The sequence below is a fragment of the Anabas testudineus genome, chromosome 6 (genome assembly GCF_900324465.2).
Source record: "Anabas testudineus chromosome 6, fAnaTes1.2, whole genome shotgun sequence".
Classification (NCBI taxonomy): Eukaryota; Metazoa; Chordata; class Actinopteri; order Anabantiformes; family Anabantidae; genus Anabas; species Anabas testudineus.
Genome location: NC_046615.1, coordinates 5,039,222 through 5,064,501, shown reverse-complemented (window position 1 = coordinate 5,064,501; position 25,280 = coordinate 5,039,222). Strand labels below are relative to the sequence as shown.

At 38.8% G+C, this 25,280-nt stretch overlaps 1 protein-coding gene across 2 annotated transcripts in view; it reads right to left on the bottom strand.

Annotated features, from left to right (window-relative positions):
• The window catches only part of LOC113165323 (guanine nucleotide-binding protein G(o) subunit alpha), an 81,704-nt gene that overhangs the window by 25,391 nt on the left and 31,033 nt on the right, over nucleotides 1-25,280 (bottom strand). For both annotated transcript variants that reach the window (XM_026364732.1, XM_026364731.1), the window contains exon 4: nucleotides 1,999-2,159. In XM_026364732.1, the coding sequence (XP_026220517.1) occupies nucleotides 1,999-2,159 (161 nt within the window). The remainder of the gene's footprint in view (nucleotides 1-1,998; nucleotides 2,160-25,280) is intronic.

The window sequence follows — 25,280 nt, the reverse complement described above, 5'->3', positions numbered from 1 at the left end:
ACCTAGTAAGTGTGGTCTCTTCACCATAAAAGGAAGTGTGCATAAATCTTTAATGTGACATTTAACAGATACACACACACACACACACACACTTCCACTCACACACAGGGCGGATGCTCTTAGAGTTAATTGACCACATGTAAATGTTTGCACTTCTTCTTCCAAGATGTCTGCCACAAAGAGAAAACAGCGCTTCTCTCTCCATCTCGTCTTGCCGTCATTGTTCTTGACTCCCTCGACCTTTTCTATGCCCTTTTAATCTCATCTGTCTTGAAGTCATTCAATCATTTATTTGTCCAGGCTTTAGTTTTAATTTCCTAATTTTTATCTTTCAACTTCTCTTATGTCTTTATGTCTTCCCTTTCCTTTCCTCTCTTCTCTCTTATGCTGCCTCCATGTCTGCATTAGCTTTGCTTTTCCAACCTTGTTCTGACTAATAGATTCCCATCAAAACTGTGCACTTGTTTTGATCTCATCTATATGTAGATGTGGCTTCTACTTCTTTCATCCAGCTATCATTTAAGTGATTTAACTGTTGGGCTGTGCAGTCATTATGTTTGTCATGCTGAGGATTTCTGACACATCCTGCTGATTCTGATGTCAGCAAATCTAAAAGCTGTGACAATGACTAGTTCGTGTGAACAGAGTAAGTTGGTTAAATATTTCCAGTAATATAGTAGAAAAAAAAAATCAATTTGAGTTTTTGTATGACTATTGTTAACTAATTGTTATGAAGTAATGACTCACTAACATAAACACACGTCAGCAATAATTCCAGAAGAGCGTAATTTCCATGAAAAGCCTCATTGTCATATTATATTGGTTTGGTACTGCTAATTATGCTGTTTATCATCAGTTAACGTCACTTTATGAACTTAACTGAAACATGGTGTGATCAGTCCATTCACTACATCTGTATTTAAAGCTTTTGAGAGTGGTACATATAGTTTGTGTGTGTATATCACACTGTGACATAGATCAATGGCTCCCTTCGTCTTTATGTCACTCTCTGTGATTTGACTGAATGTATGGTACACAATTACACGCACAAACATGGCACTTGAGGGAAGTGACCTCTCCCTCTCCTTCCTATCAATCTCTCTCTTTTCCCCCTAAGTCTCTATACTCCCACCCACACACAGGCACTCGGCATAAATCATGCATGGTACTTGTGATGATGTGTCGTTGTAGCGAGTGTATTAACAAGATTAAAAATAAATTGTGATGTGTATATCTGTGTGTCTGAATGCATGTTATTTTAAAGGGGTGAGAAGATGAGGGGAGCTGAGGAGATTCTATTTATCCAGTCTTTTGCTTGGTATACACCCACACATAACCATACACGTTACTGAGCGTTACTGAGGTGATTTGGTACTTCTGCGGTTGCTATACAAACACCAACCAATTTCAACACACACTGTGACAATTAGATATAAATTTATCTAGTAAAATAGTAAAAGAGCTGGAACACCAGTAGAACAAGTAGAAGTACCACTTTTCCTTTTTTTTATTTTTACTGAAGTTGAAGTACTAAGTATATGTTCTAAAATTTACTACAAGTACCTCACTAAGAAATACATTTCTCTGGATATCAATCCAACTGAATTACTACTAAAACAACATTTTTCAAATACTATTTTACTTGATGCCATTGAAAACATAAATCTAGAAATCTAGGTTCATACAGATTCAAAGAATGAACTACTTGATTTTTTAGGAATATTTTAATTACATCTATTTAGAAACCCTTAGTGAGTAGCAGTTAATGTTGGGGGACAGTGAAACAAAGAAGGAGAAAATATTTATAAAATATGCAACCAAGCATTTCTAATTATTTGTCGGGCCAAAGATCTTTATGTACTTATGTACAGGTGGGTGGTTAATCAATTTAATACATCAGTAAACCTCAAAATTGTACTTACATACAGTACTGAAGAGTACTTATTTGGTTACTTAGAAACCTCTGTACGTTACACATACATGACCACGTGCACTTACTACTGTGCTGAATCGTTGAGCTGGTACTCTCGGGCGCGGCTGAAGCACTCCTGGATGCCTGAGTCAGACCACAGACGCATCATGGCGGAGAGCAGCTCAGCGGAATAAGGCTCTGTGTCCTCCATACGACTGACCACATCACACACCATCTTAGCATCCGCCTAGAGTAGATACAAGAGGGAGGAGGCAGGAGGTTAGTATTCTTAGGGGACCTGTGGAGGAGATGTTCTTTGTCTGTTCTGTGTTGTAACATTATTCAAACATAATTATGAGACATTAGTATGATTGTAAACAAACCATCATAAAGAGACTGCCAGCCTCCACAATGCATTTTAAACAGTGTGCCACTATGTAAACAATACCATTTGTTTAAATATGCTGTGGTATAATAAATACTGCATGTATCACTTATATGACACAAGGAGGACAGCTGAGTGATAAAATGGCTTAACCTGAAAGACTGACATGGTTGGATGATGAAAAGAAGAAGGACGTTAGAAAAGGAGACTACAGCAGATGACAGAAGAATAACAAAAATTTTGTTACTTCTACATATTGTAAAACTACTGTTTAAAAACTGAAATTCCTCATTGGCTTATTACCGAATTTAATCTCAAATGTTGTTCTTATGGGCTGATGTTAACAATTATGGTCCCCTCAGTTAATCTTTTATATTAGTTGATGTTTGTCTGTCTCTGTATGTCAGCCCTGTGATGTACTGGTGACTTGCCCACGGTGTACACTGCCCCTCGCCCAGTGACAGCTGGTATTGGTTTGTCTCCAGTAGAACTGTTTGAGGATTTCCATAGCATGTTTCGTAATTTCGTTACATTCCAGCATGCATGTGTGCTGATTATGTATTGATAGATAGATCAGATATGAGACATGAGTGCATAAAAGGTTGAAGGAAAGTTGTGGTCAGAACATTGGTCATTAAACTATGGAACCTACTTTGTGGTCACCAGTTCCTTATTTTTAATTTAACAGCGCAATACAACATGAAGAGAGAGAAAAGAATTAAAGCTCCTTTGGGTCCATTTATTCTCTAGGTGAAAAGACTCCCAAAACTGTCTTTTAAAACTAGTGTCTTGAGTCAGTTTAGATTCAGAAGCACACCACTAATCTACTGCAGGCCTGAGTTTAAATTCTATTTTAATGTCACAAAATTTCTATGTGGCCAGACCTTCAAGATGATGCGTGACATTTAGACTATGATGGGTGGAAACAGAAACTATTTAAAAACTTATTCCAGCTGGGCATAGACAAAGTGTCACTTATTTGTTTGTTAGTTTGTTATTAGCTACAAAATGCCAAAGAGAAAGCTGTTGTCATGCTACAATGATGTGGCTTTGCTTCCTCTGGGGGCAGAGACTGATAGTCTGCACTGGGCTCCTTTCAGACAAAGAGGCAGATAAATCATCTCCTAGTAACTGACATAACTAAAAAAGAGTCACAATATTCAACCCTAAAGCTGTTTAGACGATATAATTATGATAGTTTGGTCAATGTGGTATGAAAGTCAACATCCCAGCGCCCAGCTCTGGTTCACATTAGGCTACTACAGTACACTGACTGCTTGATAATATTACATTAACCCCGAGGTTCCTGTTGGGAAACTGAATGTGTTTGAATGTGAATGTGTCCCATCTTTTTCGTCTGGCCAATACACTTCGTCTTCAACATTTTTTTTCAAAATGCTATACACCTTGACATTAAATGGCCATTTGTTTTGGGATCCAACAGCTATAGCATCCTCCCAGCCCTCTAAAGTTACCTGCCACGGCTAACGTGAGAGGGTTTCTGCAGGACATATCAACCTCAAACCGGCACCAGCTTGGCTCCCTAGAAGACTTCCACAAGCTGCCCAATGAGAACACAGTGGGACAGGGTAGAGCTCAAAACCTTTTTAGTTTCAAAGCCAGAGGAGCTGATGCATAGCATTTTTAGGCAGTTTTTAACTTGAAAGTCGTATAATCTTGTATCAATGGAGCCACAGAATAAACCCCAGATCAAGGGTAATATGGTCAATTTGGTGTTATTGATTTTTGCTCCCTGACATTTGTATTTCTCATATCCTGTACTGCTTCATATGCTGATAATCAAGAGATTATATAACTCTACAACTGCAGAGCTGAAGAATTTTAGTTGTAAATATTGTTAATATAATATACTGTATAAATAAAAACAAATCAATGGGTGACAAACTAAAGTTACAATAAATGTCAAGAAGACGTTTCTAATTTGGGAAATATGATAAGATAACTGTGGTCGACTCATCCCTCTAACAAAAGTAATTGGTAACATCGTAATTTATCTAATTTTATAAGACTAATATCTAGAAGGCAGGTCAGTCTGGAGGAACAAAGAGAGTGTGAAGCAAATTGATTTTGAGCTTAATTCTACTACAAGCTTGACTCCCTGCAGTTGTATTTTGTAGCTTCAAAGGTAATACTGCTGTTGTTCCAAATAACACCCTAACAGACTGAAAAACGATGGCGCCGTATAAAGGAGTAAAATCGTAATCATTCTGTTAAAAGAGCGCTGTTCATTCAATGTGCTAATTTTTGGGTGAACTAAATGGGTTATTATGCAACTAAAAAACTATTTCAACTAGTTCATTTTAGCACATTTAGTTCACTACAGGTACTTCTGTAGGTGTGGCACATGTATTACTGTGACCTCAGGACCTGAGTCAGCAAAATCAAGCATAAAGCAGAGTGAACACTATTTAGCATCTGTGCAAGTGAATAGCACTGAAATCTAATAATCTATGCAACACTATACCTTGATAACTGTATCCCTGCAACAATATATCATCAGTTCTAATGTCATGAAGAATGAAATTAACTTTTTTAACCAGTGAAACAGAACAATATGAGTATTGAGTGTTGTTATTCCCCTTACTGTAATTTTAGCCAGACATTATAATTAGATTGCGCAGCACTCAGGCTGAAATTACAATAAGTGAAGGCATGATCTGTTTGAGTTTCCACATTCCCCAGAAATTAGCAGTGTGCAAAGCAATCAGGAGGAGATAATAACAGATTATATGAGTTTGGAGATTTGACAGAGCATGCATATGCTTCCCCAGCAGCAACCTGATTAAAACTCACCCTCTGACACACTCACACCTGGGAGTTGCCCGGTGCAACCAGTATAGTCTTACTACAAGCTCATTTCATTTACTGAAGGATTTTATCGAAGTGTCGGGCTTACCCCATGCCTTGTTACACAGTTCAAAAAGTTAATGTCTTCTCCAGCAGACAGGGAGTGATATCACGTTGGTTCACTTATCCAAACGTAACTGATCAGGTTACCAGTTTTCTCCTCCCCATCTAAACCTACTCTAAACCTGTTTGACCTCATCCTGTCAATCACACTTTCCCTGAGCTATTAACCCCCCCCCCGCCACACACACACACACACACACACACACACACACACACACACACACACACACACACCCCATCATCATCATCATCATCATCTGTCAGTCTCTTTCTATGTGACCTCTTTTTTTATCCGTCTGTCCTTCATCTCTCCTTCCATCTATGCTCACGGCTATGTTTGTTTTGCTCTTCTCCATCTGTCCTTCCCTGACGTCATGTTTCTCTTCTCTCTTATTGTCTGTATTTCTGTCCATCCAGTGTCTTCACACCAGGCTTTCCCTTGTCATTATTGCCCACATTATTGTCCTTTGGTCAGTCTTATAATGCCTCCTCCTTCTTAATGTCCTTTTTCAACTTATTCCCTACGCTCTTTAAGCAATCTCTTCATGTTTTTTATAACTCTACATACTTTTCCACTATCTGTCCTGCTGCAGCCCTCCTTTTCTCATCCCCATGACACTAAGTATTACACTATTCTGTTGTTTGAAACTATTTTTGGCTGTCTCATTAAATTGTACTTATATGTGTATATAAAAATATGTGAGAAGTGTGTAACTACTCATGTCCCACAGAGTTTGCTTATGCTGATTTTTCTGTCTGTGTTGCTATATATCCAGACCAAGTCTTACTCTTACCTGAAATGCTTTTTCCATGTGGATGCACTTACACACACATTTTTGTATGGCAGTTAATGTGAGGACACTCATTGACATAATGCATTCCCTAGCCCCCTACTGTTGTGGAAGCCATGTTTACGGATTACTGATACTGTTATTAGCAGTAAGGTCATCTGTAAACGCAAGTGACTTAGTTCCCTTTGCAGCCATACATGCCCATGCTATAAAACGGCCTCCACTATGTTCATCATGTCATGGCAAATGAGGTATGCTTTGGATCATGAGCTGTTCTTTTTCCTCTGCATACTTTTCTCTTCCCACTATTCTGGTACCGTATGGTAGTAAGATCATCTTGGTTTTATCAGTCAAGAGAATCTTATTCCAGAGTTAGTCAGACTTTTTTCTATGTCTTTCCTGGCAAAGTCTAATGTCGCCTTTCTGTTATTGAGTGTTGTCAATGATTGTAAAGTAATGGTAAAGCCTCTGTAGTTCACAAAGCTGTCTCTTAGACTGATGTTGACAAAACCACGTCCCCTGACTCAATGTTTTCAAACTGATCAGATGTTATGAAGAGGTTTTTCTTCACCTGGCTCAGAATTCTGCAGTCTTTTGACATCAGTGGTCTATTGTCCATTTACCTTTAAGCCTCTGAAAATGTTGGCGTATATATAACAATGATTGTAATTCCCGATGCTTATACTATACAAATACTTTTGTTGTTTGACTGAAGTTAAAGCTCAAACTTTGTTAACATCTTGATCACACACATACATAACATATTTAACACCGTCATGTAACAAACATATTTCATAAGATTTTTTAAATTTGGTTTAACTGCAGGTCTGTGACATGGTATTCTAATGCTAATGCTAAAGTCTCCATGCTGACATGCTCACAATGATAATACTAACAAGGTAATATTTACTCTGCTCATCTAGTTAGTTTAGCTTTTTAAGAATTTAAAATCTGCTAATTAGGTTTATTAGTGAACACTGCATTTACTAGAGCCATGTCACTATAATGGCTACAAAATAGTGTCTGGAGTCCTTAGTGGACAAATTATCTAATTACCTTGGACAAAATTTTTTGATTAGTGGGTCACAACAACACAGTCACCTGCAAAACATTTAGCACTTGGGCTTGTTATACCTTCCCATCTTGTATTGAAACAGCATGTGACAAAAAAATAAATAAAAAATAGTTACGGTAGTGACAATGTCATGAGCCGCATTTAAACCCAACTCCATGGTCTGATCTTTGGCGTGCTCAGAAACCACAACATTGAGAACATGCTCCTTTTCAAATGTTAAGCTGAAGCTCTCTCCATCTGTCATCCTCGACTAGGCGCCGGTCCCAGTCAAAGGGATCTGATTTGATGTAAATGATGAGTAGAGCTTTGTTCCATCTTCGTCTTTGCTACTGATGCTGTGCTCTCCATCAACCACCACACAATGCCCGATATGGAATGAGAGTGTGTAGATCTGGGTGTGTGGTTATGAATGAGGGACAGCACCATGAGAAGAAAGCCTGAGCCTGTTTTCTGTTTGTGTGTGTGTGTGTGTCCAGACAAGAGTGTGTTCCAGTTTAAAGTACTGGGCAGTGGGCCACAGACACACTTAAAACCCGCAGCCAAAGCCAAGAATACTGTATAAACAGACATATTGGAAAGCACAAACGCAAACACACACAATATATGTGTGTAAGTGTGTGTGTTTGGGCTTGTCATTGTAATGGACTGTTCAGACAAGCACAGGAGAGATGGTCCGTTTTATCCTAAGCAGTCATCTCTTTACTTGACCTCTACAGACGCACACAAAATACACATTGTTGTGTATACACAATACAATTGTTCTGCAGTTGTCAAGGAAACTGGTAAAGTAATTATCTCTTAACCTTTGTCCAATTAAATTACTCACTCTTTGTCTTTCTGACAATTTGTGTGTAAAACAGTGTGAACGCACACCAGTACAAGACTATAAAAACTTACAGTGTTGGGCTGAGCTGTCCAAAACTGATCTAACAAGGTGTTTGCACTTTCTGCAACAAAGTGCTGTGCTCGGGCAAAGCTGCAGTTGTGGAGATGTGTGTTGATTGTTAAGTGTGCACCACCACCAGTAACCCCAGAAACTGTATGTTGGCAGTATGTTATTACAAGTTGTTCTTTTTTCAGTTAAATGTTGAACACACATAGTAAATATACAGTAAACTGAAACTTGTGTGAACTTAAAGGTTGGTTATGGGGCAGCTCTAGGTATTATTTATTGGATCCTGTTTAGTTATAAAGCTAATCAAATGCCATCCACAGTATATTTCACTCTGCTGTGTTCATGTGATTGTGTTACTTTATGTTTTCTATTGTGCATATAGGTTAAAAAACATATGCTACAAGAACTGTTGGCATCAGAAGAAGAGGTGGTTGTTGACCATCTTAAAGTTTTCTTTGGAGATTAGCTAATAGCTCCTTTTAGTTTTATGATTAAGAATTCATGTTTTTGCTGCACACATTTGATTGTGTTAATTAAGAACACAATCAAATGTGTGCAGACAATAAGCAGATGTGTCTATCACCAAGGAAGATATTGCAATCACAGTCAATTTGCTTATACATTATCCTATTTATTCTGCAGCCAATTTTCCATTTCTTTCATCATCTTTAAATTATTATATTACAAGCCTGAGCAATTCTGAGTCATTTGCAGTAACAAATGAGTAATGTGTTTTGTCAAAAGGTATGGCAAGCCAAATTAATTCTAAATCAACAAAATTTACTTCTTATCTGGTGAGTGAATTTATAAAACATGAAACATTTAATTTTAATTTTTTTTGAAACATTTGATTTTATCATCGTCATTCCTCTTCATATTCACGCTTTGGGACAGTGTGCACAGACAGGAGTCAATTAGTTTAGAGTTTCTGGCTTAAAATATTAAACATTTTTCTTGCCCACCACACAGCATTTAAACCAAAACATGTCAAACATTGAATTGGTAGAATTTAATTGCATTTGTTTTTCTGCCACAAATGTTGAAAGGGGTTGAGGTCAGGACTTTAGAGTGGCCTGGAGTGGGGGAGCAGTGAGGGCGAGCAGCTCTGGAAGCAAGAAGCGGAAATTCTCACCGCTCCACTCTGCTCACGTGGTCTGCAAACAACTCAATCTTTGTCTCATCTGACCATAAAACTTTCCTCCAGAAGGCTTTTTCTTTGTCCACAATGTCAGCTGCAAACTTTAATCGAGCTTGAAGGTGTCCATTTTGGAGCAGGGGGCTCTTTCTTGGACAGCAGCCTTTCATATGGTGTCCATGGTGATGTAAAACACTGACCCTGGTGTCCAGGCAGCTTGCAATTGATAGCAGGCCTGTGCCATGATGTTTCCTAGGTTGTTCCTGATCATCTGAACCACTGCCCTCTCAGCTGAGTGAGACAGTTTGGGTCTACTTTCAGACATTGATAAAGTGGCTACACCTTCAATAACTTGTATCCATGAACTTTAACATTGTGCTGTGTGTTGGTCAGTGTGTGCTTTATCTTGGCACACAGGAGTTTCCATCTGTAGTCAATCATGATCATTATGAGGCAAATAAAAAAAAACATTTTGAAATTTTTACCTCTTCCATTCACACTGAAAGGCATTCAACTTACGTTCATTGATTCTATGAAGGGGAGTACCTGTATATTAAAGGAACATAACCTTCCTCTTCTTCCCTTGTACAAAAGTATTGCTCTGCTTCTAGTTAACCACTACTCCAGATGACATCATCAGAACTGAAAAGTCCCTGGACTTGATGTTATCAAGAGTTTCTCAGAAGCCTGTTGGCCTCCACCAGATGTTAAAAACAAATCACATTTTTTGTGAAATAGAAATATTATGCAGAAGACAGCACATCTGCCTCTATACCTAAAACAAAGTCACCAAAGAAACAATGTAACGACACACAGTAAAACTGAATATCTAAGAGTGTGTTTGTGTGTCTGTTTGTTGATGTCATAATGAGCATTAGCCAATGAGATCGTGCAGAGAAATCATGACTGGCATTCTCTATCAACAATCTGTTCTCACTCCCCTTTCTCTCCCAGCCCTCCCTGTCTCTCATCTATTTCTGGACATGAGTTCACTCTTTCAGTCATCTTCTTCATCTTTCTTGTCAATCACATGTCTTCACTTTCACTTTTTCCCTGTCTCTCGGTCTTACCTTTATAATTCTTCCTCTGGACAATACTCAAATGAAACCACTGTAATGCAGTATATACTAAAACAAAATGGCAAATACACACCCACACACGATCTTACATACACCGTTTTATTTCTCTTCCTCTGGTAGTGTGTCTGTCTATCCCTCCACTATATTATTTCACGTCATTACCATCTCTTTCCCTTCTCTCCTCCTCCGTCGTCGTCTGCTGGCACGCCCCACCCTCTTGCTCTGTCTCTCTTTTTTTTGCTCGCTCTAGCTCAACCCTCTTTCTCTCTTTCACTCCTCCGCATCATGTGGCTCTCAGCTGCAGTTGCCATGGTGACCATCCTCATTTCCCAGGAATGCAATCGTGTCTGATTCACTCTCTCTCCTTCTTGCCTTTCCTATCCATTCTGCTGCATCCTCCTCCCTCTCCTCCTTCTTGGCGTCATCCTTCGCTTTCCTTCATCTATCCCTTCATCACTTCCTCCCCATTACTTTCGTTCTCCTCCCTCTGTGCCCTCCCTCCTATCTTCCTTTCTGTTTTACTCCCAATTTACACTTCTAAATTTACATTTAAAAAATCTAAAATCATCTATTCCATCTTCATTTCAGTCCGTTCATGTTACTCATATAGGTCATGTTCTGCCAAAGCCACTTAAGGTACACACTGCTTGCCTTAGTCTCCTCCTCCTCCCTCCCTCTCTGTAGCAGTTGCTAAATGATGGAAGTGATGAAATATTAAACTGTTGTTCAGCCCTCCTGTAGACTGCCCCAGTGGAGCAACACACAGACACACACACACACACACACACACACACACACACACACACACACACACACACACACACAAATGTATATATATGTGTGTGTATGCCTGTGTGGTCTTGCTTTGCTCCAGCAGAGTTTCCGTTGCCACCCTCACAGGGCAGCATACAACCACACCCAATGCAACACACACGCAGAGGAAAGAGGCAGTGAATATGGGGCATGTACAGTATGTGTTGTCATCTGAGTGGACTTTTAAACTACACTTGGTCAACAGCAAGAGAGTCGTTTAAAAATATCTAATCTATCCCCACATTAACCTACAGAGACATGGAGAGAGGAAGGAGGAGCAGACTCAGCTTGGCATGTAATCACAACCATGTACATTTGTGTGTCACCGGACATTATGTATGCACAACCTGCTGTTGCGCACAGATTCAGGATAGTCTATTAATGAAGCTACTGTCAGTCTCCAACTACTTGGATGTGCAGTGAGCCTCATGAGTATGTGTTCACACCATTTAGCCTCTAAAATCTCAGATTATAATTTGAGAGTGCTCTTCTCTGCAGGGTTTGCTGCAGATTATGTGCTTCAAAATATTCAGGAAATTTTCTTACTGTATGCATCTGTTCTGTTGCCAGCTATGAAATTGGGAAATATGCCCAGCTTCCAGCAATGGTTGTGCCAAAATTCTAAGATTCTCATTGACAAATGAAGATAAATCCCAGCCTTAAACTGGCAAGTTTATGCTAAGCATGCAAGTGAGCAGTCTGACGTTAGGATAACTACTGACACAAAGTATTAGCTGAAAGAGCATCTTAATAATATTTAATCTAATATTACCACCAGCCAAGATTATACAAAAAGTACATTAAATTAAAGTAATGTAATATTTATACATTATTTTGCAATAAACTTGAATTTTGAGTACTGTTGCTATGGAGATAATATTTTGGCCTGCTATGTCATACCTGCACTATCACTATTTAAAAAGTGTGTGTTACTTACACTTTTCACAACATAAACCCTCCTGCACACACCCAGTGCAACTACTGGATGACAGTAAAATATGGGTCATCAGTGAAAATGAGCGAGTTTGTACACTAAGTATGTTAAGGCAGGACACAGACATGGCATAAATCCTACACACACACACACACACACACACACACACACACACACACACACACACACACACACACACACACACACATCAGGAGCTCAATCTGTCTTGGTCAACAGGCATTCTTAAAAAAGACCTACAACAGTCATCCCCCTGACCATCTGTTCCTACCTGTGCTAGCCTGGCACTTTTTATTAGAGATCTCTCTGCTGGGCCCAGAAAACTGAATGTGACTGTGCACTGGGTAGCTGCCTGCCTTTAATGTTGTCTCTGGTCTCTATTTTACCATATTGCATCTTCCCATTTCTGTTGTACACTGCTTTATTCTGCAACAAATCACTCTGATCTTCCCTTTGTATGGATTAAAGACTGGCTCGTGATTTTATTGTTTCAAAAAGAAAAAGCGACACATACATGATTAATGAGCTGCTTATGTGCTTCTCATGCATTCTTTAACTTTAAATCTGTAAAATGTGTTTCTGTTCCCACTTCGGCTTTTGTCTTTTTCCAGCTTCCCGTCCCTCTTGCTTTCTTTAACTGTCACCCTTTGTGCTCAGAGCTCTCTCACGCAGCCTCTCACTTTCTCTCATTGTGTCTTTGGAGTATCAGACTCTCGTCAAATCTGCCTCTCTGTCACCCACTGTCTTTTTCTTCTCACACTTCATCTATACTTAGACCCAGCAATGAGCTGTTACCCTTTCTCTAAACATACGTTGTCCTCTAAATCTACTGGTGAACTATACATGTGCACATACAGACCTGCAGAAATACATCGTACTGATGAAGCTCAAACTCAACCTCTGTACTACCAACACTGAAGGATAGATTGTCATGTTTCTGTCTGCACATGCGAGACCACGGGAGCTGTTATATAAAGCAAAGACAAACAACTGTAAAGTAACTGCAATATTTAGGATAACAAGTACTTCCTATGTTTGGGTGTCGTCTCTCTGGCAGCTTAGCAGCCAAATTATACACATTACAGTATAGGCGTGTGTATTGCTGTTTGTGTGTGTATATTTGTGGCTTGCTGTCATCCATGCCAACCATCAGTGGAGTGGATTCTTAAATTATAATGTTTATCACCTGTGTTATGTTAATGTTCAGAGATACTGTAAGGTGCTTAGTTCTTAAGAACTATAACTCTTACAATGTACAATGGATACAACAAAAAAAAAAGGACAATGTTTGAATTCTTCAGTACAACATATTTAACCCTTTGCATGAAGCACAGTGGTAACTTAAGTGTACAGCTATTCCAAAACTGTTCTCTTGTATATGCATGGGTTAAAGTTAGGGTTAGTATTTTTGTAGAAAATCCTAGAAACGCAATTCATCGGCCAGTGACTAGGTTCAACATTTTTGAAAAGTATTAGAAAATGTTCACTTGTGAGAAAACATGAGAATATCATTATTACAAAAAAAATGGCATTGTTTTTTTTTCATGCCTAGAGAGGAATAAAAACACCCAGGAAATAATTTACATCATTTATAATTCATGCATGAAAGGGTTAAAGTAGACGTAACACAAGCTGGGATGTGCCTGTTTTTGGTAATAATGGACATGAAGAATATGAAAGCAAAGCCAAAGCCTTTCTTGAGTGTTTTGTTTGATGACATTAGCCAGACGCCTGTGCTGTTTGATGATGCTGTTACTCTGGCTTCAACAGTCATGTTCTGTCTTTCTATACTGTCACAGGATTGCAGAGAAAAATTACTGTTTCCTGGAAAAAAGTGGCTTACCCTCCAGATAGGGAGGCAGCAACTTAAAGTGTTATTCCTAAGTGAAGCTCACAGTGAAGAGACCTCGATTTGTTTCAATTTATCAGTCAATCAGTGACAGAATGATGAGTTTAGTTATTTAGGAAAAAATAGCTACCATCCACTCCATACTTGCTCAAGCTAAGCCAAATAGTTAAAAATGCCTTCTGGGCACTTCCCTGTAGAGAAGTTCCAGGCATGATCCATTTGGGAGGAAAAATCCATGACTAACTGGAAAAGGACTACATTTCCCCATAGGTCTGAGGGTGCCTGGAGGATCATTGGACCAGCAGGAAGAAACTACTCAGGAACAGAACAAGTGAACTTTTATGCTTCTATTTCTTCAAACAAGTTAAACCTATTATCTGATTATTTGATTTTGTCAGTATTTTGTCATTTGTCAGGAAATAATTCAGTAGCTTCTTTGATAATAAATTCATTTCTTTCAGTCATGTGTAAAATGCACCCACATTTTTTTGCATTTTGCGACTTTTAATCAAATCAAAGACTTTTTTTGTCCAGTCATATATTTCATTCAATAACAATTTTAAAGGACTAGAAAGTGGATTACTTTATCTGCCATTATGAAAGTAACAAAACATCCAACTATCTATTTTCTTAACCGCTTGTCCACTTAAGGATCGTGGTAGCGCTGGAGCCTATACCAGCTTTGCGATAACATGGAAAAATTACTTCTTGTAATTATTATTATTATTATTATTATTCATCAGGAAAGGTGAATTTGCCCTTTTTTCCTAGTCGCTATAGATAATGCACTGTCCAAAGATGAAATCCATTGCAATTACACATTTGTATTCCTTTCAAACAAAAGTATCATATGTGAATTCATGCAGTGACAACAGCATAATGCTGATGTAATACAATCCCTTTGTTTACAGAGCAAGATAAAGGCAGAAAGAGGGAGAGGGAAGGAGAGATACAGAGAAAAAGAGGAAAGATGGAGAAGAGAGGAAACAGAGTAAGGGTATGAAATGAATGATAAACATGAAAACAAGAGAGAATTTGTCAGGGCCCCTATTCCAAACAATAATGTGAATAGATGTGGGAAATACACAACATCCAATCATGTAAAAGAACGGTGGTCAGGTGACCGCATAGCTGAGTTTTTCATAGAGGTGTCCGCCTAGTTGGGTTGCTACGGTAACTGGTTGGTATCCTAGAGACTGGCAAAGGGGTTTATAGAAAACTGAATAGTAAGATAACCAGAGGAAAGTGGATGGTAAAGGAGAAAAAACAGCATCCCAGACCTCTCACACAAGCACATGCACACACACTGTGTACACCTGTCTTGCGTGGACAAGTTACAGCTTGCTACTACTGTTATGAAGACATTTTTGTTCTCTTACCTATAAAGGGTTAACGCTTGGTTTTTAGGATTAAGGTTAGAGTAGGTTTAATTTACTGTTAAGGTAAGGGACTAGTACATGGATTATGTCAGTGTCTGTTAAACTGTCTGAATTAAGACCAAATTAGTTGTGTGTGTGTGTGTGTGTGTGTGCGCATTTGGTATGTTGTTACCTATATAAGATATCTGTATTTTGACAAGTACACATAGCATAGAAAGCACACATTTTTTTTATATTGCATCTGAATAACTGTGTTGTGTTGTTTCCACACTCATGTCCACACTGAACTGATTGGAGTGGGGAGTTCAAAGTGCAAATGTGTTGCAGACCTTTGTGGGAACAGCCAATCACTATCGGCCAAAGCTTGAACGAACGAAAAAAAAAAAAAAAAAAAAATCTGTCACTCGTGTCTCTGAAGTGAACAATGAGGAATTAGCCTCATATCAAGACAATCTGCCAGACTTTGTGAAATATCAGCATGCAGTGAGTAGCTGCCAAAGAAACAAAAACATACCCAAAACAAAAATAAAAAAAAAACATTATTACCAACAATAACTAAGCTAGTGCAGTTTAGTACTCCAACCACCTGGAGTTTTGGACGTATAAATACTACAGCAACCAAAGCACAATGCAGCACATTGATGCTATATTACTGCTGCAATATGAATATGCATCAGGCCTGATGCTTTTTTAAACTATAAATAGCTCACACACACAAATACTGAGATGCTTGATGAGTCCAGCCTAGATATGCCTGTGTATGTCAGTGAATCATCTGTGAGTGAATAGAGGTGTGTAGACTGTGCATGTCATCTCAACCTGAGAACACAATGTACTACAATTTGTTTGTGCTGGCTTTTATGTGTATCTTCATGTCTAGGCATGTATGAGTGTGGGTCTTAATTTATAGTGTGGCTTCAATATTAGTCCCAAATCTCTAAGCTTGTCATTTATACAGGTTTTCTCTGAACAATGGTTCATTGTTCTCTGTGGAAAACTTCATGGGTTTGATATTGTATTATTAATGTGATTATTAAACAGCAAGTACATAGTAAGTGATTATGAGCGCTGCACAGGGAAAAGGGTGAAATTAACTACAGTAAGCTCCTCCCTGTAGCTTAAGTAGCTGTCACTAATTTAAATCATAGACAAATACTTCTTCCAGCAAAATCCAGCAAAGTCGGTCCTGCTGCATACTTGCTTTAAACACATCCTTCTGACCAGAAATAAAAACTAGTTTTAAAATCTGTTTTATCTTCTCCTCCAAGGCCACACCAAAGAGTGTCACAGTGAAATTGATCTGTGCAGCTTTGAACAAAATGCTACTGGCTTGGTGTGGGTTACAGAATAGGTGCTATAAAAATTAAATATCACAATTATAATGACCATTATTGTGACAGTACTGTTAAAATGTGTTGACATTTTTCAAAAGTACCATTTAACTCTAAGCCTTTTTCAGCATAAAGACTTATTGAGGGCTTTTAACTTGGTTAAGTTCTTTGAATACATCCATGGTTGTGGAAGAGCAAATCCATACGAGAGCTGGCACTAGAGTTTGTACTGATTTAAGTTACTGCACAAAATCTGCAGCCCTCAAATACAGCTCAGCACATGAGGTGATAATAATGAGGCCAGAATCCGTTTGTGTGTGAGACCGTTGATAACTTTGGCCGATGCTGGACTGGAGTTTTTTAAACCACAGTAATTGATCACAGTTTTAATGATAATTCAATTGTAAACAGTAATACTAACCATCAAATTGCAATAGTTTACCATAAAACTGGTAAGCGTTTCATCTCTAGTGTGAGTAAAATACTGTAGATGGCAAGTTCATGGCTGATATACTGTACAGCAAGAAGAAACAAAAGCTGTCCAAGTCTCTGTTTTCTCTGTACTCATTTGGCTCTCAGTGTTCTTTATCATTTAATTACATAAAGAATGACAGAATGGGGACATAAAGCTCTCTGAGCTTTTTAACTGTTGGTTAGCAAACTCGTTAACTCACTAATGAGTTGCTAACAGGACCATAAGTTCACATTCAGGAGATGCGTTTGTACCACTGACTCCGGACATTGCTCTTTTATGGAACAATTTATACACCAACAGAAGAGATAAATAAATAAAACACTAACATAACTTCTTCCATTTTGGTCAGTACTGCAGCAGAAATTTAAATTTCACACAAGCTTAAGATTTGTGCAATTTACTTCACCTCGATGAAATTAAATGACTTTGCTATATTAAATGCTAGTGTTTTTGTGTCTTTCAAACTTCTTACGACAAATACACTGGCCATCCAAAAAAAACCTCACCACCTGAACTAAACAAATAGGTAAGAGCCTCCCATCTGATAATTACTTCATGGATGATTATGTTTCAGCTGGCAACAAGTTATTTAACTAACTGATGCAGTGAGTAGCTTCTCATTTCTTAAACAACCATGTCTGAAGACACGTGGTCGTGGAAAAGATGTTAATCTGTTTAAGACGGATCAAATTATTGGCATGAATCAAGCAAAGAAAACAGTTAAGGAGACTGATGAATCTACTAAAACTGGGTTAAGAACTGTCCAATGGAAGAAGTTCATGTGGTCTGATGAGTCCAGATTTACCCTGTTCCAGAGTGATGGGTGCATCAGGGTAAGAAGAGAGGTGGGTGAAGTGATGAACCCATCATGCCTACTGTCTACTGTACAAGCCTGTGGGGGCAGTGCAATGATCTGGGGTTGCTGCAGTGGGTCAGGTCTAGGTTCAGTTCGTTATGTGCCCGAAGAAAGAGGCTAGTTGACTACCTGAATATACAGAATGACCAGGTTAATTGTTTTTTTTTGTCCCTGATGGCACGGGCATATAAGTTTGGTGGTTGTGGATCCCAGTGTGTGACAGCGTATGTGAGTGTACAAGTCATAAAAATGCTGGCACTCGTCTGGCTCGACACTCATCCAACCGTTATAAAACTGTGTGCTTGTGTGTGTGTCTGTGTGTGTCAGCACCCTGTGGGCAGAACTTTCTGCAGTACAAGACTAGAAAGCAGCAGTGATGCGCTAGCTGCTTGGCTGACTGGGTGCTTTAACAACACACACGCACACACACACACACACACACACACACACACACACACACACCCTTTTTTCTCTCCATTCCCTAGCTTTCTTTCTCTCCCTCAGCCTCTTACGTTGGTCTATTCAAGCTGCCCCCCCTCACCGCTCTCTGTTAGAAGGCTGAAGAGTAGTGAAGAGAAGCAGCTATGGACAGAGAAGCTCCTCCGAGCACACACAGCCTCACAGAGAGGGAGAGAGAGAGAGAGGACTGAGCCGTATTACTGTATGCATGAGAGAACCCATAGAGGACTCACTATAGCAGTGGACTCACAAAGAACACATCAAACCATACAGACATTAAGTCTTGCTCTCTATCCTGTAGCACATCTTCTGTATGTCACCCTCTCCATCACAACAGCCTCCAGTTTTTGTATTTAGCTTAGGAAGGCTTCCAGAGGCACAGTGACACAGCTAACACACGTGAAGCCAGAAAACAACATAAGCATAAAAACTGAAATAGAATAATAAGTACATGAATTATTTATCCTGGCTGATGTAAAAGACAAATTCAAACTCAAAAGCTGCTTGTTCAACCAGTTAGCAAGAGTTAAGAGTTTAATGTGTCACAGAGCACACACCTGATCCCACTAAAGCATGGCCCTATGACATTCATGCATGCATGTTTGTATAACATGTAGTTGTAGGCTTGATGACAAAGAGAATACTCACAGGGTTTGTGGGTAAACTAATGTAGCTGTTAAGCTAACATGCTAGCCAGCCAGGAGGTCAATTGCAATTGTTGTCTTGAGCTTGTTCTACTCCTCCTTGACATTATGTTATTAGGACAGCATGTTTTTTAATTCAATAGATTTTTTATTAAAGCAGAAAATAACAATAAAAACAAATGCAGTAGCTGTTATTCAACAAGGTCAAATTCCTCCATCAAACTGTCTGCAAACCATGGCGCTTGCATGAGACAGGGGTCCACTTTAGACCATCTACTGTAGCTCTCCGTACCTCAGAGGTTAGGTGAGTGAAATCTGACTTGATGATGAAAAATGATAAAGATTTGCCTCAACACTAAGTTCCATTAAATGAACTCAGCATGTTTTATTTAGTGTTTTAATGTTTGTGTGACCAGGCCTTTAGAATAATGGCACTAGCACTATCTGTACTGTCTCCCTGTTGACCTGACAAAAGCTGCAACTATTAGCCTGCATCTTAGTCTGTGTAGCTCTCGTCTTACTTCTCTTTGCACACCCCTTCCTTTAAGCTGTAATTTTTAAAATCAAAATATTGCGGAATAGCTTATATAAAGCCTCAGCCTGAGAGCTGAGGTATAAGAAAAATGAGACAATAAAAATCACTATGGATATTACACAGTATTAAAGGGACATAAAATATTATCACACTGTAGGAAACAAATAATATAAATAATAACAATAAATAAACACAAATAATGAGCATGTTGGTCAGTAGTGAGAAATCAATATAGTGCTATAATACTAGTGCTGTGAGAAAAAAATTGAGAAGTATTTATACAGAAGTGTGGGCCTGCATGTCACAGCCAATCTGCACCCAAACATTTACACAACATTGATTGTACTGAACAAAAAGATCTCTTACAATAGGATTATGTAAACCACAACATAATACAGTTTTCTGTCTCCTCCAATCACTTTCATTAGAACAGGAAAAAAATACATCAGGATTTGTCAGCTAAATAAGCTCCAGCATTACTGAAATATCAGGAAGAAATACACCTTACATAGTAAAGTCTGCAAATTTAGAATTAAATAATTGATTGCACTTAATTGCTTAAACTTATTGTGGACATATGTGCGTATAGGTATGTGTAATGTCAGCCTTTGGGTGGGAGGGGCACTGAGCTGGTCAATTAGTGCAAAAGGAAATAAAACGTGTCACAGATTCAATTCCACGGTAAACTGGGTGCTTTAGACTCAAGGGAGAGGAAGGAGTGAAAGATGCTGAAAAGAAGGAGTAAAGGCGAGTGGTAGGAGGGAAGCCCAAGAGGATAAAGATGAAAGAGAGGTAGAAGGAAAGAAGGAAAGAGATGGTAAGAAAGAAGGAGTAAGGATACCAATGAGCAAGGTTTGAGAGGGGGAGAGAAAGAGACTCCAACCAGCTTTCAATTAAAACTCCAGACGCGTTGGGGCCCATGTTATGTCACAGCCAGGCACACAAATGTACACGCACACGTTCGCACGCACACAAAAACCCTTGAGCTTTTCTCCATTGGCTGATCAATAGAAGCAGCACTTAAGATTACAGCTTGAAAAGAACTAGACAGGGAGAGTGAGGAAGGCCTTTGATGGTGAATTAGGACTGTTCTATAAGCCTCACAGTCAGTCAGAGTTGGATAGGTATCGTTAACCCAAAGTTGTTATTTAAAAAAAAAAAAAAAAGATAAAAAAAAAGGAAAGTGAGCGGTGTGTTTTTGTGTTGGAAAACACAGTTGAAAGTAACCTACCTCTAAAATCTCAACCATAAATAAGTCCAGCCCACAGTACACTGTATGCACACATATACTGTATACTGAGGACTAATGATATTTTTAAACTTAAATGTGTGTATAAGTGAGGGCTTAATTTATCTACCCAATATTGCAAATGAGCTTCAAATGATTATGTGATGTGTTTAGAGTATAAGTGAGACCGACAACCATGTGTTCCACTCAACAACTAACAAGCTGCCCGTCTGCAATTTATGGGAGACGATCACCTAGATTGATTATTTTGAAACAGATGTCCTACGTCCTTCAACTGTTGAGATACACATGGCTCTTCTTCTATCATGCAAATCCTTGTCTGGCCAGGTTTAGATGTACGTAATGTACATACAATGGCATACAAAAAGGTTATAGGCACAAATTTCACAGCAGAGAAAATGAACTTGCCTCCGAACGGTATTTATATAGAATAAGAAAGATGCACATTTTCAAACTTAAATGTTCACTTTGAGTCAATCATTTTTGGAAGAGGGGGAGAAAAACTTTTATGAATGAACATGATGTATGGATGAGCCAGATGAAGGGATAAAGTGAAGACACCAAGAGATGTAGATGGTGTTCCAGGGAAAAAAGAAAAAAAAGGATGCAGGAAGAAGGGCAGGACAATGGCGCAGGGTGGAGGAATAGATTGCCGTTTTCTTTTCCATCTCACATGAGCACAGGGGAATGGCACCCCCCGCAACACCACCCCACACACACTCACAGGGGACACCCCATTTAAGGTTCAATTATTTATGAACAGAGAGCTTTTTATGGCATTAATAATTGAAGAAAGATGAATTAAAAGAGAGGAGGGGAGAAAAGATTGAGGGGAAGGACTAGAGAAAGATGAGAAGATGAGAGAGACAAAGTGGAGGAGGAAGCAGAGATGACATTCCTGGTTTAAAGAACCATAAACCAACTGGAAAGGAAGTAACTGCCCCCTCACTCTCCCTCTCCCTTACTATGTCTTCTGTATTTCTGACCTCATGTTGCCCTCTGTACCTTGCACTTTTTCTTCACACCCACAGTGGTCATCTTCATGTTTTCCCCAACTTCTCTGTATTTTGCTCAGGTGTTCTTGTTACCATGGCAACAGCACAAATCAGATTAATCGGCTATCACATAGTGCTCTCCGTTCCTTGTAGCTCCATTGTGAACACAAACACACTCAATGTACATAAACGGACTGTGTCAGGTTGACACGGCACCATCTCATTGCTGACTGCCGCTGACTCCACATAACTGTAACATTATTTCAGTGTCTTTTAAGAGTCATATGCACACACACACACAGACACACACACATTTACGCATGCAAAACATTGGAGAGCAGTGCATCCAGGAATTAGCAAAAACCTGTTACTAATCTGTTAGGACTATTGCAAAATATATGCACCCTGATGACAGATTGATTAAAGAGAGATTGTGGACGCAAACACTATTTCAGATGTTTAATTAACACTTAGTCATAGAGCTCACATTCAAAGGCCACCGTGTAACGAGGAATTGCTCAACTCAAAACAGCTCATATTCTCAGTGGTTACCAACAGCTATATGAAATACTATTTTCTGCTGTTAGCATTAATCATTCATTTGTGAAGTATCCTATTACTTGCATCACACACATCTTGTGCATTATGCTGCTGTCTATAACACAATAAAGGGGACTTATTTGCATGTACAGTTGCAAGAGAAATCCTGTGAACCTTTTTTGGAATTTCACATTAATTAGTCATAAAATGTGATGTGGTCTTCATCTAAGTCAAGAGTATTAAAAAATCTTATGTGCTAAAACAAATTCTGATCTTTTATGCCTTTATTGAAAACAACCATAAAAACCTCATAGTGCTAGTGGAAAAAGGATGTTTAGCCCATTCTTCCAGGCAGAACTGCTTTAGCTCTGTCATATTCTTTAAACAGCTCATATGTGTGGCTCTCTTCAAGTCGTGGTACACAGATATTAGCCAGTTTCAATGATGCCTTCAAATCTTTGGCACTGTCACTCAGAGTTGCTTCTTTACCTCATTAATGAATGATGGTTGTGCTCCTGGGGGCATTTTGACCCCAAGAGCACAATTCTTGGTAGAATAGCCACAGTCCCCAAGTGTCTCCATTTGTAGATTGTTTGTATAACTGTAAATTGGTGAGTTTCTTAAGTCTTTGACATCATTTTGTAATCCTTTATTATTACTTTAGGCACATCATATTTGTTAATAATCTTGAGTTAGATGAAGATCAGATCACATTTTATCACAAATAATGCAGAAAATCCTGAAATTCCTTTTTCTTGCCACTGTATATTACCAGATAATGCAACAAGGCTCCATTTGCACCATCTGTGAAGAACTGTGCAACAAATAATAGTAATGTAAGGTTACAAAGACAGGAAAGTGTATGTGACCGCAGGTATATTCAAGGAGAAAAAAGCTAGGGATGTGTTTCCAATAGTGAGCTCATAGTGTCTTGTGTCAGCATGTGCGTGTACGTGAGCGTGTGGCCCACAGCTGAATAATGCGGCTCTTGAGGTGGACAAAAATACAGCTTTATTGACCAAAGGCAGGAAAAGAGAAGGCCAGAGAGAGAGAGGGAGAGAGAAAGAGAGAGGGAGAGACTCATGCTGATTGTATCTGCTAACCTTCAATTAGCAGCGGTAGTCAGCAGGGCATTGATTAGCCTCTAAATGCCAGAGCAGTGTGCAAACACCCACATTCACATCTAAAGACTTGCAAAGAGACACACACTCTCATGCACAGGTGCAAATTAATGTCACATGTAATTTCATAGGGATTATATGTTCACGGTCACTACTGTTTGAGGATCTAAAATTCTGAGGAGATGCTGTTGATGCCATACAAGCTCCAACACGTGCATCCGTCCTGCATTATGACCACAGTGACAGCAGCTTTCTACTGTAGAAAGACAACATTTCTGTTAATAATTGGATATGGCTGTCCTTTCAATTACTGTAGAGACTGTTAGAGAGGCATTGACTCACCTCTATGTAAGAAGTTACACAAAGGATAAGGGTGTAGCAGTGCTTCAAGTCCACACTTCAGGTCAAGCCTCGATTTCTGTTTTGAATTTTTTGTGCATGTTAAAAATGCTTTTTTTTGGGATCAACTCAGAAATGTAGAACAATAAATGCTATTGGCATAACCAACACTCTGTACTGTTGCTGAAAGCCTCACAACACAAACTACCTCCACTCTTTACTGGTCCTATATGACCCATCAGAGCTCACACTAGATCTGTTGTACTGTGTTCCTGTAATGTAAAACCTGTAGCCAAACCAAGTGATAATTGTTTTACTAAAAGAAAAAGATATCAGACATATTTCCGGGTCACTGAATCACATTAGTGGATGCCAGGGATTAGACTGTACTTGACATGATTAATGGTATAGAGTTCATTCTAGAGGGTTCTCAAACAACTGCTGCTACTGTCCCAGTCAATTTTAAAGATCTAAGATTTAAAGAGAATTGTTGACATGAACACGCTTTAATTTTACTTTTGAGTATTAAGCACGAGGAACAATTGCTTTACTGAGTAAATATCTTCTGTTTGAATAATCAAAACTCTTCTTAAAAGTATTTTCATCCCCAAGAAATGATAAATTTGTAGCTCTTTTTAAATTATGCACTGCCTTGGCTCACCACTGATAGCAAATGCAAATGGCAATGCCTTTAGCCGAACTTTAACATTGGTTTTACTCCAAAGTGACAGAATGGAGAGTAATTCAAAATTATCTTGACCTTTGGAGAACCCCAGGGCTCTGTCATTAGGCCTTTCACATTTCAATTTATGTCTGACCCTGATAATATGCACAAACATTACATTTATTGCCACTGCAATGATTTACATATTTAATACAGTATTTCATTTAATTCAAATCAGAGACTAAATTCTGCAGAAAGCTTGGTATTATACAGTAGTTATTAACCTGCTTGATTTGGAGAAACATTCAAGCATGTTCTTCCAAACAGAAATGCTGTTTGCAAATTTTTTATCTTAATCTAAAAATCAGTTTAATCAAATAGAACTAAACATAATTACAAAGCTATTCACCTTGTCTACTTTATTTCCACATGCCTATAGAGTAACTTAATGCTCACAAGATATAAACTACTTCCTTAGGATATTGTCCACAAAACTATCTGTCATGATATCTAACACCTAATATTGACTTCTCCATAAATGTTGTTCTTTAAAAATGTTTCTTTCGGCATTGGTGTCACTGTGTGTGTATGTCAGTGTGTATGAGAGTAAGAGGTAAATGTGTGTGAATGCAGGCAGCAGGATGCCTGTAGCAATACATCAACTCTGCATCTCATTTACAGATACGGTATGAATGTGTCCTTGTATATGTGGACTGTGTCATCTCTGACTGTGTGTGACTGTGAGTGCATCTCTGTGCCAGTGCCTCTTCGTGTTTGTTTGTGTGTGTGCATGTGTGTATTTGTGCAGCCATAGATCATGATAGACAGTGCTGGACCACAAAACAACTGAGTCAGAGTTTCATTACCTGGTAAGAG